The sequence below is a fragment of the Spea bombifrons genome, chromosome 1 (genome assembly GCF_027358695.1).
Source record: "Spea bombifrons isolate aSpeBom1 chromosome 1, aSpeBom1.2.pri, whole genome shotgun sequence".
In the NCBI taxonomy this organism is placed as follows: domain Eukaryota; kingdom Metazoa; phylum Chordata; class Amphibia; order Anura; family Pelobatidae; genus Spea; species Spea bombifrons.
The window spans coordinates 99514544-99533499 of NC_071087.1; the positions used below are offsets into that span (position 1 = coordinate 99514544).

The window sequence follows — 18956 nt, forward strand, 5'->3', positions numbered from 1 at the left end:
ATCTTCTAAGGAATATTTATGCATGGGGAAAGAGGGTGTCATTGGTAAGAAGGGGTCCTGGTGACCAACATTGCCTTTTGCATTTGTTATGTTGGGGGGGGTAATTGGTTTGCTTTGCGAGTTGCAGTATGTTAGGTAAATCGGGTTAATAGAGCTTATGTGATTATTACTTGACGCTGGAAGTTCAGAAGTCGAAGGGCTTTCAATTCCACTGTAGCCTTGGTTCGCAAATCAGGAGGCAGGGAGCCTGGCAGGTTTTCCAGCTCTTGAATCCTGTGAGCAATGCGAGCTTGAAGCCTAGAATGCAAAAAACGAACCTTAATTCCTACTTTAACTCAAACTGCTACATTGTATTATTGACCCAAATGCACATAAGTATGGTCGACAAAGTCAAACAGCATGGCGAACAAGTACGCCTTAACCTTTTTTTACTTACTTTTACTTAATAGGTTAATAAAGTGGCGAATACTGACCAATATCAAAACTTTTTCTCTAAATGTATTAATGATAATTATTGAAACAGGTTTATGTGCAGTGTGTATAATTAATTTACATAAATGTTAAAAATGTATTCATTCAAACATAGCCCACTGTGTTAAACTGAAGAATTAAAACTGCACAGTATATATAAAAACAGGTTTTGTCTATCTATTTATAAATCATCTCCTGAATATATCTTATCTTTAATGTAAATTATAACAGGAGTACCCACAATATCATTTTTTTCTACTTTGGTTTTTTTAAGGCATTGAAGAAGAAAAAAATAATAAGCGAGTGATTTGTAAGTTTCTCGGTGTGCCAGCAACTAGGTACTACAAGGAAGCCAAAGAAATGCAAATTAGCAACTGCACAATGTCTTCAGATATGGATTATTTACTGCTAATGTGCAATACTGGCACACAATAGGAAAAGGAATATAAAAAGAAGTACGTCTTCTGAATACATTATTGTGTTAAGAGAAGGAGAAAGCCGTATATAATATAATCCTTATATGCCATGCAATAAAAATATTGGCATATTCGAGTCACATGAAAAGCATCCGTCGCTTCCACCCATCAAAGTGCACCAGTAACTTTTGTGTGTGTACACAGCGCTCCCACAGAAATCATAAACGTCTTCTTAGGACCAGAACAAATATCTGTTGCTCGTAATAGAAGTCTCTTTCTTGCCAGAATAGTAACCTCTCTTGATTTACAGTTCAATCTCTATGAAAAACCTGACCTAATTCTGATTCAATTTTTTTGTACTCTAGAGGAGAGAAAATGGGTCTCCTGCAGCGATGCAGAATTACATCCTTGTGGTTTGGGGGTGTTTCAAAGCCTCAAATCTCTTCACCAGACAATCCAGATTTCTCTTTTTGTTGTGTATTTATAGAGCAAAAAAAAATAAAAAATAAAAAGGTAAAAAGGTGCTCCTTTGTGCAAACACACAGAATATAAATCTGATAATCCCTGCCGGGACACATAAAATGTTTGTTGCAGAGACACCATATTTGCTTACATTTCTTTGGTTTGCTTTTATTATGTATCAATGTATCAGAAACAATATCATATTCTTATGCAAATCCTATATTTTAAATTCCCTAGAATAAATCAACATTAACATACCTAGAATAATGCCATCGCGGATCTAAGACAAGACCAAGGACTGATTAGGGTTTTATTATTATTATTATTATCTTTTATTTATATAGCGCCAACAATTTACGCAGCGCTTAATACAATACATATATTCAAGGGGTCTGACAAGACTAGAATTGACAGACTAAGACAAACCGAGTCATGAGGTGGAGAGAGCCTAGCTCGCAAGCTTACAATCTTGAGGTTTGAGTCTCTACATCGGGTAAAACAGGCAGACTAGATGGGCTGAATGGTTCTTACCTGCCATCAAACGCTATGTTTCTAGGTTAACCTATGTAGATCATATACCTCGGGGTAGCCTTCTTCACGTCCCGTCCTTAGTACCTGCATAATTCCTCTGGTTCTGTTAGCCATTGCAATGGGAAGCTAATTAACATGATGCTTTTGCCACACAGCAAAAACTGTCCTTTACATTTAAACTGCACATCTCCAAAAGAATTATACTCACAATTGCTAGCTTTTAATATATTAAGTTAGTTATGCTAAAAGCTGTGATGGTGACAGCTCCTCCTTGAAATATATAAAGGGGTGCGAGATACCATGAGGATTTATTTTCTCATTAGAAATGATGTCAACTGAATGAGCCTCAAAAAAAGTGGGGAAATTACAGGCTTCATTAAAAACATAAAAATAAAAAAGGATCTGATTTTGTTCATACATTCATATGACAGTGAGCGTTGATATATCTTGAAACACTGAGAAATACTACCTAACCCTCCTAGATTTTTAGCTATAGCCTTTCAGATAACGGATTAACTGGGGAAGAGAAAACTAAGGTTATACCACAAAGAACAGGGTAGGGCTAATAGTACAGTAAGATATGGAAACTAGCAATAAAGTACTTGTGGAAGTTGAATAAATGAATTCAGTATGTTTTTCAAAAAAATAAGGTAATTTATTAAGGCTTCTGTTATGCAAATACATATAAAACTGAACGGCAGCCATTAAAAAGTGACATTTTTCTTCTATTCAATGTATGAAAAGAACAATGAAGAAGTTTGGCCTTCATGGGCATCCCGATGACCAGCTTTTTTCCTTACACAAATTGCAACAGCAAAGGCACACAGCAATACATTTTCTATTAGAGGCAGCGATGATGAAAAGGGTGTTCTGCCCCCCCCCAAAAAAAATAAATATGTCTCAGTACCTGCATTATAATTATTTCCGAATGCCTGGGTAAATACAAAGTATGAAATGTATGCCAAAGCTTTTAGATGCCCTGTTCAAGTCAAAATTACAATATTTATAGAAGAGCAATTTATAACACATTTTAAGGCAGATCTCACTTAAAGGAGGAGTCCCACTGGAAATATTTTTGCGCTTTGATCAAAAATTACAGTGCTGTATACAGTAATGTAGGATAGCATTGACAAAAACCCGGCTTTATCTCATCTTGTTCCAATAATCTTCCTTTATCTGCAAAACGGGAGGCTGTCATTGATGTTATAATAAAAGTAAACGACAAGCCCTCAGATAAAGGCAATCTATGAACCGAGCAGCCAGCCAACATCTTTGTGGGTCCTACACACAAGATTTAGATGAAAAAGAGAAACATTAACAATGTATAACCCCCATTGGATCACTGCTTACCACCTTTTGGTGTATTACAACACCTTACTACGCCATGGTAATGTTATATAAAACAAGCTATAATCAAAAAGGTACACATCAAAAATGTATCACTTTTTAAATAAATTAGTATTAGAGTGTGAAATTTAAATATGTGTGTAAAGAATACAACACAATATATTTTAAAGCTTATTTCCAATCTGACACTAGAATAAAATGATAGGAGTTTCCCTTTAAACATTTTACAGGCAAAAAAGCAAGAATCTTTTTAAAGGTCCCACTTTGACAAAACATTAATTCCATCTTGCATGCTAAGCAAATACACTACAGCAGATCTGTCATTTTATTAGTTGTCTTGAATGTCTACTCACATCAAAACAAAATTTGAAAGATGCTTTTCAGTTCCTATGGCAGCAACCAATGAGCATTTTAATATGCATTCTTCAAAAACAAAGAAAGCACTTAACAGAGTTAGAAGCAGCTCCACCGTGGTCACGTGATTCTTGTCGCTGACTGGCAGTTTGAAGCAGCCAATCATAGGCAGGAAAGCGCTGTTGTTGACATTAGTACATATGCTTTCTGTAAATCTAGCAGACCTCTGTCTGGCATCGGTTTCTAAGACAGCGCTGGAGACGACTTACACTTGATTTCTAGATCAGATTTTGGGAAATGATATAAAATTTTGTGCACTTGACCTGTTCCTCCACAATCTAGTGGCCCTTTTTTCCTTTTGGATTAGGCATTGGAGATTTCACATGACGCAGATAAGTCACAGTGTCTCCCGACATGTACTTTTACGTAGGGCAGTTTTCAAGTCCATAACTAAGGTTTATATTTTCAAAGCGATCATTGTGGAATTCTAATTCTGGAATTTAAAGGGCAAGTTGCAACAAGTGTATATCTTGTTGGCTGGGTAGTGAATCTAGTCTAGTGCTTCACAGTAACACCCACTGACAGTTAAAACCTGGTGCACTTAGCTGCCACCTGCCTCTTAACGCGGTGATCCCTCTGTCTGTTTGTCTGTCTCTCTTGGTGCTGTTTGTCCCACTTTGTATACCCACATTGCACGCCAACATTCTGTGTGTTTCATGCCCTCCTTCCCTTTCTGTTTGCAGCTCTCCATCTCTTTACGTGTCTCTCTTTCTCTAGAGCAAATTGCTCTGATCACCAGCAAAACACAATTCTAATGATGCTAAACAAGGGATCAACAAGGGAGCTGCTACATAAGGCTGCTACACTGCTGAACCTCCCAATCATTTTGCCAAACTGCATAAAGGCTTCCATGAAAACCAAGGTTTCCAGCACGGTACGTATATTCTATACACATTCAATGTAAATGGAATGAGTATTTCAAATTACATTGATTCGGTTTCAGTATAGGAAAACAAACAGTCCCCAAACTCATCCTTGCGGATTGCTGGGCTGGAGATGCCTGCAGTGCTGGATCCGGATCAAAAGTCTACTACCAGCAGCATCTACATAGATAAGGCATGGTTTTACCACTAGTGACCCGGGTAAACTACTGAAATATTATATATACCTTAGTTTACTCTGCATGGTTAGAAAAAAAACGAGCCTACTGACTACTAACATTGATATAAACTACAACAGAATCCACTTCATTTTCCTTATAATTGACTAAAAATCCACTTGCAGATCTTCTTTCTTTCTTACATTTTTAAGAGCAGATTTATTATTCTGTTACGAGACCCAAAGCCCTGGTTGTCACAAGAGAAATCAAAATTACCGAGGATGCCTCCCTGGTAACATTCCAGGGTATATAAATACAGGTTGTTTTATAGGTTTGTTTTTTGAGACAAAATTCCCCACTCGCAATCTGAAACGCGGTTTCTAATTATAGCAGCGCTCTTGAGATTTATGTTAATCGCAACTTAATCACCGTAATACATAAGAGGTATACCGGAACAAACATAAATGTATTCCAACGTATAAATGTAGAGTTTCCAGTCGCTCACAACTGTTTAACGATATTCATACACCGTTTTACAATGAATACTTAAAAACGTATAAAGGGTTAAACAATTCACAATGAAAGGAAAAAGCTTCGGCGGCGCTTCCTTTAAAGGAATCATTTAAATGTGAAATATTAAGGTAGTTTATTTCTCTGTTAAACAAATGCACTGCACAAATGATGTCCCGAGAATAGTATCCCTTTAATTGTTTTGCGAGAGAACATTACGAAGCGCTCTAGGTTAGAATGAATGTTCCCTTGGAGATAATGGCTTTTGTTTTATCTATGTTAAGAGCAACTGTCCTACAACCAGACTCCTACCTAGACAACATTTAAAGAATAAAACCAAGTGAAGCGGCATCTCGGTAGGCTCATTGATGTACATTTGAGACAAGGTGCTCTTTATAGTTATAGACCTTCTACACACTGCAGAACATAAAATAAGTCGCCTTTCACGGCTTTAAGAAATGCAGCACAGGTATTTCAATACAATGCTGAGACTGACAAATCTGATGGGCTCTCCCACCCACCCACGGCCCCTCCATGCATGATTTACTACCGCTTTGCTCTTCTAAAGGTGCGTGATGCATGAGCCAAGAGCCAGAGATTTAGATCTGAAGAACTGAATATTACACTCCGGGGTACACAGTTCTTATTAATGGATGGGATGTATTTCAAACTTCATTGCTGCCACTGGACTCTGCTGAAAAACATTAAACATCCCGACGCTCTCTTGCCTTTAGCTCAAAACCCCAGCCCTGCCTACTTGCTTTAGCTAACAGTTTATTGTTTGCTGCTTACAAATGTATATAGTATGGATAAACAGCTATATAAATAAATAAACAAATAAATAAAGAGCAAATACTGAAAAAAAACACTGGTCAATCATGTTTGGAGGTCAGCTGCATGCTGGGATAAATTGGTTCAGCAGAAGAGAGAGGAATTGGAAATACGAATCTATCTATAGGTGACAAAAAGGGGTTGAATGTCCACATTTTTAAAAAATTAAAATTAGGTAAATACAATTGATGGATTTTCAAGTTATGGGTTCCGTCTGGCTCCTACAACTTCATCATCACAATTTTATCTCAGTATAAGATTCTATATGGAGTTGTGTGTCTGCAGCACCCAGTTGGAGTATGCCCTACAAAGTAAGCCTAGTAAGAGACACAGCTGGTCCCATTCATCTGCTAGCATGAAACATTCTATGAAAAAATACCCTGCCATAACATGTATGCTGTAAGGGTTACCACCATGTAGACTGCTGGAGAAATCACTTTACACTATTTTATTCATGAATGACAGTGATGATCCACAGTGCAGTACTTTCAATCTGCAGAGGCAGAATATTGGCGAGCAGGGACACATTCATAACCTCCGGCACTTTCCTCTGTGTCACGTACTTATGAATGACTATCACTAGTCACAAAGGCATTAGGAGATATTTGATTACTTTAGCTGTGGAAGCAATACAAAACTATATAATGTTTCCAGGGGTGATTGGATTTGCCACGATGCAACTCCCCCCCCTTAATAGAAATGGCCTGGCAACACCTATAAACGCCTCTAAATCCAATAAAACTGTGCACAGTCATGCCACCACTTGCAATGACTAGCTAAATATGACTATAAGTGGGGTTCATTCAATAAATTCCGAGTTGTCAATTCACCAATTTATTGTGCGCTATGGGGGAGCAATCCTGCCTTTCTCCTGAGAATGGCTGTGTTGAACCTTAACAGGGGCCACTATGTGCAGGAAATCTATTTAATATTTAACCCAAAATGTTTTCTTTTATTTATATGAAACTTTTTTGTACAGTCCTGTATGGGGAAGAGGGTAATTAGAAAACACACTACGTTATGTAAAACATTGTTGAAGGTGTATTGCTGACATAAAGATTACAAAGTCGCTTGCACACAACTGCCTAGAGTCAACATTAAAAGGTGTACTGTTAGTAGGGGTTTTCTTTACCTGTATTCTCTTTCCTGGAGTATTTCAACAGGGTCAAGGCCCTGAGGCTTCTGGATAGGGCTAATCCGATTTTGTTTCTGCTGGAGCTGAATAATCGGTGCTGGTTGTCCAGGAGTTGGCTGAGGAACAGATGGACCAGGTAGAGCAACAGTTGGAGGAGCAGCTGGTGGTGCAGGAGAAGGTCTCCCACTAGGAGGTGGCACCACAAGCTTCTGGGGAGTGCTTGGAACACTCATGTCAGGACCTTGTCCTGATAAAAATATCAATAAAAATACATCAAGACAGCGCAGACATACGTCTGTTTTAACACACCATACTTCAGTCACACAAAATTAGGTCAATGTGAAAAAAGGAACATCCTGATTGGAGTACTTACATTTCATTTACATTAAAATACTCTGTAAGTAACCCTAAGCCACTGTAAGTACTTTAATATGAATTCTTCGAAGAACACTCATTAGCTGCTTAAACTGTCAATCAGTACCAGTAAAGTACTTCCAATAAAATGAATGGGAGTATGCTGTGTCAATCATTAACAGTTTCCAATCAGTGGCAGGAAAGTGCTCCCCTTGAAATCAATGAAAACACTTTATGGATGCGCACTGGGATATAAACACACCACTGCATGCAGCATTCAGCAAAGCCAGTATTGGAACTCACTGCAAGTGAGTATACAACACGTAGGTAGAAATATCAACTTTTCGGTCACATACCAAAACTACTTCAATTTATCTAATAATAATGTAAGCATTGGTTCATTTTTGGAAATCTCATAAGTGGTCCAACTTTTTTCCTTTTAATCTATACTACCATATGCATTTTGATTGTACTGGGCATACTGGTCTTGTGTATCAATATACCTTTTTGTGTCAAAGGATTCATCGTAGAGGAAAGGTATTTTGGACCCTTTCCATAGTCTCAATCAGAGAACAACATTTTCCAAAAGAAAACACAATCAGGTCAGGCGGTGTTAATGAGCCAAACCGAAAGCTAATGGAAGAAATCAGTTTAAAACTGTCAGAACAGGTGAAGCTTAGTGCCTTCCATTCGTCCCACGTTGCTGTTGCTGATTGTGGCTTGTGCATTTAACTTCTTGGATTTGGTCTGATTTGCAGGTGAGTGGATTTAGGCACTCGGGATTAGTAAATTGTACACTTGTTTAGTGGCTAGCTTTCTGTTTATGTTGCATTATGTTATGAGAGTACATGTTCATTGTAACATTAGTTGAATTTCTTGGTATAGTAGCCAGTCTGTATTAGCACAAAACATTGATGTAGAAAACCACAAAATACGAGTGACAAGCGAAACGTACAAAGAATCTGTCAAGGTTACATTAAGGTCACAAACTTGTATTTTAAGCAGAGACCCTTTATATAAAATATTTGCGTGAGGCATGCCTAAAATGGCATAAGATTTACCTTCTGCCCAAGGTTTTGGAGTCATACTAGCAGCATGTCCTGGCATTCCTGGTGCTGGTCCTGCCCCGGTAGGAGGGACGGCCATGGGATGCATTCCCATACCTACAAATAACATCACAATGAGCCACAACTGTGCAGACATTCAGCTATGTATGATGTGTTACCAGAAATACTGAAAGAACACTGAAAGCATTCTCAGAAAAAAGGTCTTCGTAAAACAGATATCTAAACGATCTTACAAGCAGGATGACATGCACTTTAAAACTGATGGGCACAGACGTATCTTTCTTTTCTGCTTAACCCCATCTGCAGTTTGCGAGGGAGCAGAATGACAGAGTGGTTCAGTCAATGATGATGGCATACAACCAAGTAAAAAAATACTGTGATTTCACTGGTGCAATTTTTCTGCATGGATACATTACAGACCAAGTACCACTAAACTTCAGGAGAGAGCCCGGAGCTCTGCAGGCACTGAGGCCATACAGCTTCCAGCTCAGGTGAAGCTCAGCAAAACCAAAGTGCTTTCACCGCACAAACCCATCTCACCAGCAGACCTCACGTACAGCAGCTCTACACCACCTACGCCTTGGATAATACAAATCTTTACAGCAGTGCTATTTGATTGAAATGCATTATATTTCAAACTAGTAAAAGTGCTCCACCAAGTTTACATAGCTTTCTGGTTGTAGTTGTAGTTATATAACAAAAAGCAGAAATAGTAAATATACATTTTACCTGACCTTACGTTAATTATTGTTGGGCTAATTTCATTCACACATTCACGTTGCTGTGTGAACCGGCGGATGTAGCATTACTATAATTGCACGCATTATAAATGTAGCAAGGAGCAAAACCATGACTTTCTAAACAATAGACAAAGCACAGCTCAAGAGCATTAAAGACACTGTACTAATGACGTGCATATCAGCCATAACTGCCCTTACCAGGTGGCCTGTTATAATTAGCAGCGGGCTGCTGCGGCGGTGGCTGCTGAGGTTGCGGCTGCTGCGGTTGCGGCTGTTGAATGGCAGGCAGTGTCCTCTTCCCTTGTACAGCAAGTTGCAGGTTCTCAGACAAAGGCTGTCCTCTCGCCAGCATCTTGTAGGCTAAAATCTGAGCCCTTAGCTGATGAAGCTGGCCCTGGCTAAATGCCGAAGGACCCCGGCTTGGCTGACTTATAACTTGTGGATCTCCTTGCATTATGAGACCTGGTTGCGTTGGTGGTATTTGTGGAGGAGTTGGACCACCCCCAGACATTGGACTGGATACATGTTCAGGTGCTCCCAAAGGGGAAGGGTGCGGTGACATATATCCTGGAACAACAAAAACATAGAACCATATTATGGGATTTGGCTAAAGGGAAAAAGGTACAGGGAACATGCTAAATTCAACATTCTCCACACATTGAAACACTGATTGGATCCAAGACAGCTGCCTCAGCCTGCCTCAGCTAGCTAAATATGCTTTACTGATCTTTGCAAGATAAAAATGGATATCAACGCCCTGTTAAAGACACTGACATATAATGATTTGCCTTACATCTGAATAGTAGCTTTATTTTAGCTTGGCATCATGCACAGGCTGAAACCATCTTTGTACAATAGCACATTAAGAAGCCAAAAAAAGTAAAATACTTGATGGTGTCAGGTCATGGAGACTGTAATAATGACATCATTGGATTACAGATGAAGTCTGCGAGAAATGTCCGCTGCACCAAATAAATGTTGTAGAAATTCAATATTTCTGTGTTTTATAGTTGGATTAATGATAACAAAATGTTAAAGGCACAGTGAACAATTTAGTTTGTTTTTAATCATTGAACTTCGCTGTGGGTTCATAAGAAAGGCTATGCAGAAGTGCTAGTACCCATCTGGTCTCGCAGGCTTCCATGGTACAATTACTTTGGCATTTCATCATATTCAAAAGTCTTTTTTTATACTACTCTCTAACAGGCCATTAAATGCCACTAGATCAAAGATTCACATTTTATGTATAGAGATGCTTTCTACCGATTGAGGGGGGGGGGATAAAAAATATTTTTTGCAGAAAAAAAAAAAGATTTTTAGCGAATCAAAGCCATCGTAATGCTCACCTGCACTGCATTTAACCTGTGAAAGCACTAGATTTGTGCAATTTGATTTATACAAAATTTAAATTTCAACAAAAACTTCCCAATTTTGTTAATTTGTATGAATGTCTAAAAAAGAGCAGGTACCCCCAACAAAACAAATGAAAACAAGGCAGAGAGCTCCAAATTTTCATTTGGATTTCATTGCTTTTTCACTCTCACTCTACCTTCTCTGCCACCACTTCAGTGTCGCTGTCTCATTTTCCCCAGCTCAATTCTTCTCTCGCCTCTTGTTGTTGTTCTGTCTTTTTTTTCCCCTCCTCCTCTGTATCACCTCCATTAACCAGGTATACTGGAGCACTTACACAAGATGGCAGAACCTCTGCACAAACCCTTTTTCCCAATGGGGCACGCTTTTGTGGAAGTACTCAAGATTATTTTAGAGGGATTTTCAGAGAAAGAAAAGCATTTCTGCACTCTTCTTTCTCCTCTAATCCGCATTATTCTGGGAGTACTTCTGGAAAGGGAAGGAGCCAGGGCAGGGTGTGTGCGGAGAATCCACACTTTTGTGAAATTGTTTGGGGAGGCCTGATTAACTGAGCTGACCGGTTAACGGCAGAAGCAGATGTTAAAAGAATCAAAAAAAAAAGACAGAAGAACAAGAAGAGGCAAGAGAAGAAGTGGAGCTGTGGAAAAAGAGACAGAGACTGTTGGCATAGAGGGTAGGTTACCTTGATGGATGTAACATTACCAGAAAATCTAGACTGCAAGCTTGCTTGAGCAGTGTCCTCCTTACCTTCTGTTTCTGTGAGTGAAAATTGTGCAGTAATGTGGAATATGATGGTGCTTTATAAATCTATTATTCTAAACAACAAAATCATGACAGCACTGGATGTCATAAAGAATTTAAAGGATGGGCAGAACAGTGTACAAGCTAATACGGAGGTATGCCAGCTAGTGCAAGTAAACTGTCCATTTTTAAAGGGAGATGGCTGTTCTCCCCAACTTACTTATCGATCAAGAAGCCACCATGAATCTTACTGCTCAACAAACAGGGTAAGCTGCTCCACTAATGTCTTAGAAGGGCTGCCACCTCAACTGTCCCACCCCAAGCCAGTCAGTCTATGCCAGTCATTGGTGCCCAATGCAGTTAAGGCTACTTTTCAACTGGGGACACTAAGATGAAACTGGTAAAACCAGTGAATAACTCGGGTCTGGTTAAACAAAAAAAGGAATTAATCTCCTTTCAATACTTACTCCTAATTTTATCTTATAGGGTGAACTTTAGTTTTAGGAATGTTTTTAAGTATAGGGTTGAGATACATCAGCATTTGTCTAAAAAAAACAAGCAAGTAAAATAAACGACATGACCTGAATGTAATACACACTACAACTGAGAGATGATTCCAGAGCGTGAACGTAACAATGTTTCCCTTGAGCCCCTGGATGTCTGCTGGTAGAAGAGTGTTTCAAAGGATAGCTACCTGCCTTCTATAGCACTATAGCGTAATATAAAGCAACCACAGCACCAAGCAGAGCTGGAGGCGGCCAGCAAAACAACTGCAGGAAACACATGTGAAGATCTGTCTTGTAGTCAAGAAAGAAGAATGTACAGCTATACACTAATCATAAACAAGTCTCCAGCAGAGAGGATGGAAAACCAGACATTCTCCAGCACTGGCAGCGGTTTCTCAAACATCCCTTGAAACAAAGCCTTTCACATTACCTCATTGACATTTTCCAGGCCATGTGCTTTTGCACAGATTAGGGTTTCAGAATGGTGGCAAAACATGTAAGTATCTGAATCATTTAGTAAAATATTGTTGCCTGGAGCCCTGCATTTTAAACAATATCATTTAGAAGAAATCCCTATCACAACAGAACGACAGACAACATGATCTGGCTGCCGGTGCCACCTACGCGCTCGCGAGTGAGCCTACGTCTGTGTATCATGTATGTTAAAGAGATAGTAAACTTTATTAACAAGGCAGCAATTAAGTAAATATTTTGTAAAGTACTAGCATCACCTACCCACTACCAATCATTTCCGGCCGCCTGCTTTCCGGATCATCGTTACCAACAGTTACGGACACTGCCGGTGAGAGGAAAGAGGCATGAAGAAGAGATCGCCAGTTGGAGAGGCTGCTTTTTTAATGACACATTTAAGATAAGTTGTGCAAACCTTATTTTTCACATAAAGTTTGTCTGTTTGTTTCTATGTCTTTCACCATAAGAAAAACAATTTTCCATCCTTACAGCACAGTTGGGCTGCAGAAGACTAATGTCACCATAGCTGTAAAATTTATCAGTAATGAAACTGCAGCTCTCCTGCAAACTCCCATTTTTGGACCCAAAAACTGCATTTTCAGGATAACAAATATACCTAATAAGACAAAGAACCTTTGCTAGAGGGGTTTTCTCCAGGTTCTTTCTGTAACCTTCTCTAAGCTTTAAATACAGATTCAGGGCACCTTGAGATGAATGAGGGCACAACACTGATATGACGTTTAGTCACACACCACCAAAATGTCTTTAATATACACAAAATACATCTGGAGCTTCTTCTAAGTATGAAAGCCGGTATCCAATTTCCAGTCACCTTACACGCAACTTTCTAGCCGCTGTCTTTAGATATGGAATACATTTGCACACAAGACAAATAAATTCAAAGCAGACATACACACTCGCTTAAAGAGTGCTGAGGCTTTCAAGACCATATCAAGAAGCTACCTAATATCAGAGCAGTATAAATCAATGAAAGTTAAAACACGCCATTTTACAAAGAAACCACAGGATACTACTAATAAGATCACTAATTAGTGTATTAAATAGCACTGGAACTTAACGAAGTGATAAAAAAAATATCACTTAACTAAGCGTTAACATTTAAGAAGAGGATACATTTTAGATAACATATCCTCACGCTGCTCGCTGTGTATGATTCATATAGATGTAAATCCTAATGAACTAGGACATGTGTGTGTTAAGAGAAACGGGCTTTGTATTGTTTGATGGCCTCCATTACATTCAGGCAGCCTGAAGTTACAATGAACTGTTCTCCTCCGGTGACTTTACCCGGCAACAGAGAAAAATCATTCTACACAGAAATGTACCACTGTGCTTTCCGTACCGAAGTTTCTCCACTCCACAAGTACAGATGTTATTAAAGTTAATAATTAATGGGACGGCATGTAGCACATGTTTGCAAACATGAACAGTCATTTACTTAATACACGCTCCTGTACCATGGAACATTTTCAGATCTGCGTAAAGGGCAGTTTATTAGACGGAACTCTGAAGTCGCTCAAGTCGCTCATCCACATCCTTATCCACAACACCAGTTATCAAAAAAGGTTGTAACAGTCCAAAATGCAGAAAAAAGCAAGCGTACTAAAATGTGTAATATGAAGGAAGGTTTCCAAAAAGGATAACTGTATTATAACACGCAGCTTATATTTGATTTATAAAAATAAAACATCTTACAAAAAAATAAGGAAACTGAAAAGAACAAAAAAAAAACAACCAATATCACTTTCCAGCAGTGTATGAAGACACGCACTTCACTGCACTCTGTAAGCCCGTGTTCAATGATAATTAAATTCCAACCTTTGAGAGCGACACTTCACGTTTCTTGCTTTTGCACAATATGCTTTGACGACAGGAGATCACTATTACACAAACTGTAGTAAATTAAATCCTGATCAGACTGCAGGGCCTTGTTAATTAAAGATCAAACATGAATGCATATTAAAGTAATTAGTACTTTTATATGCTTTTTATTTCTTAAAAAAGCTCCTGCTGAAAACACCTCACTGTAACGCCTCTGCTGTCCGTAATTCCTGGCAGACTTGTCTGCTTGAAGCTGCCAGTCACTGGCAGGAAAGGACTCCCACTGAAAGTAATGGGAATGCCAACTGTGCATGTGTGCAGGGGGTCTCCGTAGAGTACACACTGCAGAGTAGGAGATCCTCTTGATCAAATAGATCTCATGAAAATGAGTTGGGGATGGGCAAACCATCACAATGGGGTCTATTCACTAAAGGGAGAGTTGCCAGGACAGTTTTCATGCAAGTTGTGGCTTTAACTCTCTCACTTCACTGTTGATCATGAAAGACAAAACACTGGCAAGTCTCTCCAGCTATTTCTCCTGTATAATGTGTCAGTGAGATTTTCAGGAGATTTTCAATATATTTTATTTATCTATACTTTATACAGGGCCAGCCAAGCTCATTCTGTAGAAGAAGCTCACTGGGGTTGGCCCATCATAATGTATAGTGAAGTCAAGGAGCAGAAACTCTTTTGCAAACTCTTCCTTTAATGAATAAACCCCAAAGTATAGGGATGATTTAATCTGTCAATTCTCGTACGTCATACCCTTTGAAAGTATGTGTTGTTAGAAGTGTTGTGTAAATCGTTAGTGCTACATAAAAGGGTAATAATAGCAATCACAATAATATTGATAATTAAATGCACAGTTTATAATGTTCAAAATAAACCTTGCCAATTATTCAATGTTATTCGATTTCTATGGCACCAACCTATCAGTGGCATGACAATTATAAATTATCCTTGCAAAATTATGAATGAAAAAGACAGTTACATGATTACAGATTTATTTATTTATTTTGTGCATTTAGCAATACTGAAACTGTGTTTCTGTAAAGTAACGTAACCGTCAGAAGGAACATTTTTGTGTCCCCCAACATGTACATTTCTGGGAAATGTAATACCTTGACTGTGTTGATCCATGGGGCTCTGAGGAGGACCCATTCCTGCATGGGGTGGTCTCATGTTTGAACCCTTCATGGTCCCACAATGCATATCCTCAGCCATTCCTTTATCGTGCATGCTGTCAATGGGTGGCTAAATGGGAGGCAAAAAAGATTAAAAAGAAAAACAAAACAAGTATTAGCCAATGAAAACATAATAATAAGAAAATATATAAAAGCTAAACTGGAAACTATAGACTGTTAAAGTTAACATCATTTGTTGATAATAAGTGATGGCACTTTGGTTTATTTGTTAAGTAAAAAAAATATTAGCATGTGTTTATGAAGATTAGATCATGCAGACAAATCTCTTGGGCTTCTCTGAAGTAGTGAGTAGGATCTCAGATCAGGGTGCAAAGACATTTGATACAACTGCTAAAGAATTAGGAGCATTTCAGAAACTGTTGAGTTTCCTTTGAAATGAGATACATTTTCCTTGCTATCTACCTCTCTGCTCTTCAACTAAAGGCATACATTGATGCGTACATCCTAAATAGCATATGAAGAACAGTTCTTTTTCCAAGATATTGGTACAGTGTATCTAGTTAAGATACTTTCTATTGACGTGAGTTGAAAGCAAGCAACTCCACAGCTGACTAGATCACACTCAGGCAATGTGGGTCAATCAGGGAAAGCATCCTGAAACTTTTAAAAATACAAGCTGCTTTCTCCTCAACTCTTAATGCACATCTAACAGATAACTGGGTAGAGCAACTTTACCTTATGCATCTGATGCATGCCCTCCTGTGGGTAATCTGATGGGCCCATGTTGGGAAGTTGGTGAGGTACACTAGGTGGTCCGGGACTTGGGCCCATCATGCTATGTACTGATCCAGGAGATGGCCCCGGTCCTGGGCTTGGCCCTAGTATAGGTCCTGGAGATGGTCCCGGCCCTGGAGAAGGCCCTGGGTGGGGCATCGCACCCGGATCTGTTGGTGTGGACATTGAATGATCTGTGGCTTAATAAAATGAATGAAATGGTCAGTTACATGGAGTAAAATGAGCTCAACATTTTTACACTATTCTTACTAGTTTTATACTGGTCTCTACATGAGATTACAATTAATGACTTGTGAAACAGTAACTGCAGATTTGGCACATAAACACATAGATAATTGACAGTGTTTTTACTTAATATAAGGAAAATGCATACAGCTGTATTAGTCCAAGACAGAATCTTCAGTGGATAGTGATATATTTTTATTTTTTATATTTTAGTCCCATAAAAGATGTCACCTTTGACTAAAGTTGCCATCTTTACTTAACATACAATCATCAGTGGTAACTGTGAAAGGTTGACACTCCGGTCAACATACGCACTTTAATGCATTTTTACAGGTGTGTGGGCATTTTAACTTTTCACGTGGTCCATTTTGCAAATCAGCCAAGACTAGATGCTTGAGAGTAAAATCATATGTGTCCGAGCTCCAGTATCTCTGGTAGTTGGGAAACGTGGTACTCTGTACCAGAAGTAAGTATTCCAAATGGACCCCCTTTACCCTCCCCCTCAAAAACAGAACCCCTTCCAAGGCCAGGGCCCATAGTCTGTATGGAGAAGGCTAGCCCGCAGGCCCCTCCAGGAGCCAAGGGCACAGAGGCTTCCATGACACACATACATATATATATATATATATATCATATACAATCATATACTGTACTTGTGTACAAACAATTTCAGCAGGTGTGAAAAAAATGCTGTAAAAGAATGCTTTCCGAAATATTAGTTTATTTTTATAATTTAACAAAAATGCAAAGTGAGTAAACCGCCTGTACTTCTCAGCACAAAGACCATTAATTCTCACCAAATCCCGAACTTAATTTGCAGGAACCTCCGCCTGTTGCCTGCAAACACTTATTCTTGCACCGCTCTCTGAACAAATTACCTATTGCTAACCGGAGTTGCTTGGTCTTTCCATGTCAAAGGTATGTACCATGGTAGCTGATGGCACTGCCAGACATATACTAATTGCGAATGGAAGTAAGCATTACGTGTCTTTCATCTGCTGCAGTTTCCTTGGTGCGCCACTGCGTCTACAGTCCTCATCATTGCACATTTCTTTGTGCTTAAACAGAACTTCTGAAAATCTCTGTCTGCCTTGAAATTCTTGCCTGGAAGAGACTTTGCTGATGCAGTATGACTACCTTGTGCCTTGTTACTGTTCTCAGTCTTGCCATAGTATATGACTTTCAACATTAAATTGCCTTCACCAACTTCATCTTGTTAGTGAGTTTCATTGTTCCTCACCTAGTTTTAGTCCTCCTACACAGCTCTATCTGTTTCAGTTGATGTCTTTCAATCTACATATTAAATTGATGATCATTAGCACTTTTTTGGTATAATTGTTTAATCATATGCCTAACTATATGCCTTTCAAATCTCAGACTTTGTGCAAGTGTACCTATGAGAAGTGATGCTGTTTTGAAGGCAAAGGATTACGTTTTTTCTTCTGTTCACTCGCCTTGCATTTTCTTAATAGTTTATTTTTTATCATTTAAAATTTTATTTTTGAAAGCATTTGTTACAGCATTTTTTGACACCAGCCTGAAACGTTTGCACAACTCTGTGTTTGTGTATGTATATATGTATATATAAATATATATTTATATATATATATATATATGTGTGTGTGTGTGTGTGTGTGTGTGTGTGTGTGTGTGTGTGTGTGTGTGTGTGTGTGTGTGTGTGTGTGTGTGTGTGTAACTACAGTATAGCAGATGGTTTAAAACATATCCCAGAATTTTTGTAGGCTTTGTGTCTCAGAAATCAGCTTCTACTTTACGAGCCATGGCACAAACGATCCTGGGATTTTCAACCCCTGCAGCAGACATTTTTACTTGAGCTGACTATAAAAGACATGGCAGGTTATTACTATTACCAATATTTATTTTTACTAGCTTGTATGGAAATCAGGTGGGCCCTTAAACTTTTTCTGGCTGGCTCCAAAATTATACTCATGTTTGCCAACTCCTGTTGTGGACTACACTACATCTGTATCACATATACACACACACACACAGATACATACTGTAATCCACATTTTTTTCACTGAAAATCATTGTATTGTCAGTGTGCCGGATGCAACACACACACACACACACACACACGTCCCCCTAAAAAATGATTCTAAATATGCTCTGCAGAAAATACTTGAGTAAACCAATGCCAAATGTCTTTACTCCAGCAAGACGTCTGAGGTTTGATATTTTGGCGTGAAGGATAGGACTGCATGACAATAAATGTGCGACCTTACATAAACCTCTGCTGGCCAGATGCTGTCCCTGTGGATTTGAGACATCTCGACAGGTATGCCGAGCCTACAGCTGAAATACAAAACTCATGTCATTAAATTCAGAACCCAATTCAGACAGCACTGCAAATACAGATTCCTGCTGTTTATTGCTCTAGCTCATACGCAGCTGGATAAAACCGCAGAGGTTTATAAACCCCCTGGCTCTTCAGAAGCTATCCTCATGTAACCTAGGGAAACCAGCAAAACCCTACCAAAATGACTTCAAAGTCAAAGTTACTTTAACTATCACCTAAAGCA

The 18956-nt window shown here is 38.8% G+C and overlaps 1 protein-coding gene across 3 annotated transcripts in view; it reads right to left on the reverse strand.

Moving 5' to 3' along the window:
- The window catches only part of SMARCA2 (SWI/SNF related, matrix associated, actin dependent regulator of chromatin, subfamily a, member 2), a 71304-nt gene that overhangs the window by 41229 nt on the left and 11119 nt on the right, over window positions 1-18956 (reverse strand). For 2 of the 3 annotated variants that reach the window (XR_008354244.1, XM_053466244.1), the window contains exons 2-7: window positions 16129-16367; window positions 15370-15502; window positions 9516-9884; window positions 8572-8673; window positions 7154-7403; window positions 171-297 (exon numbers count right to left, since the gene is read on the reverse strand). Coding sequence is in view for 2 of the 3 variants with exons in the window: in XM_053466244.1 (XP_053322219.1) it covers window positions 171-297; window positions 7154-7403; window positions 8572-8673; window positions 9516-9884; window positions 15370-15502; window positions 16129-16353 (1206 nt within the window). In the remaining variant the exon portion in view is untranslated. The remainder of the gene's footprint in view (window positions 1-170; window positions 298-7153; window positions 7404-8571; window positions 8674-9515; window positions 9885-15369; window positions 15503-16128; window positions 16368-18956) is intronic. The other variant, XM_053466255.1, reaches the window with a different exon arrangement.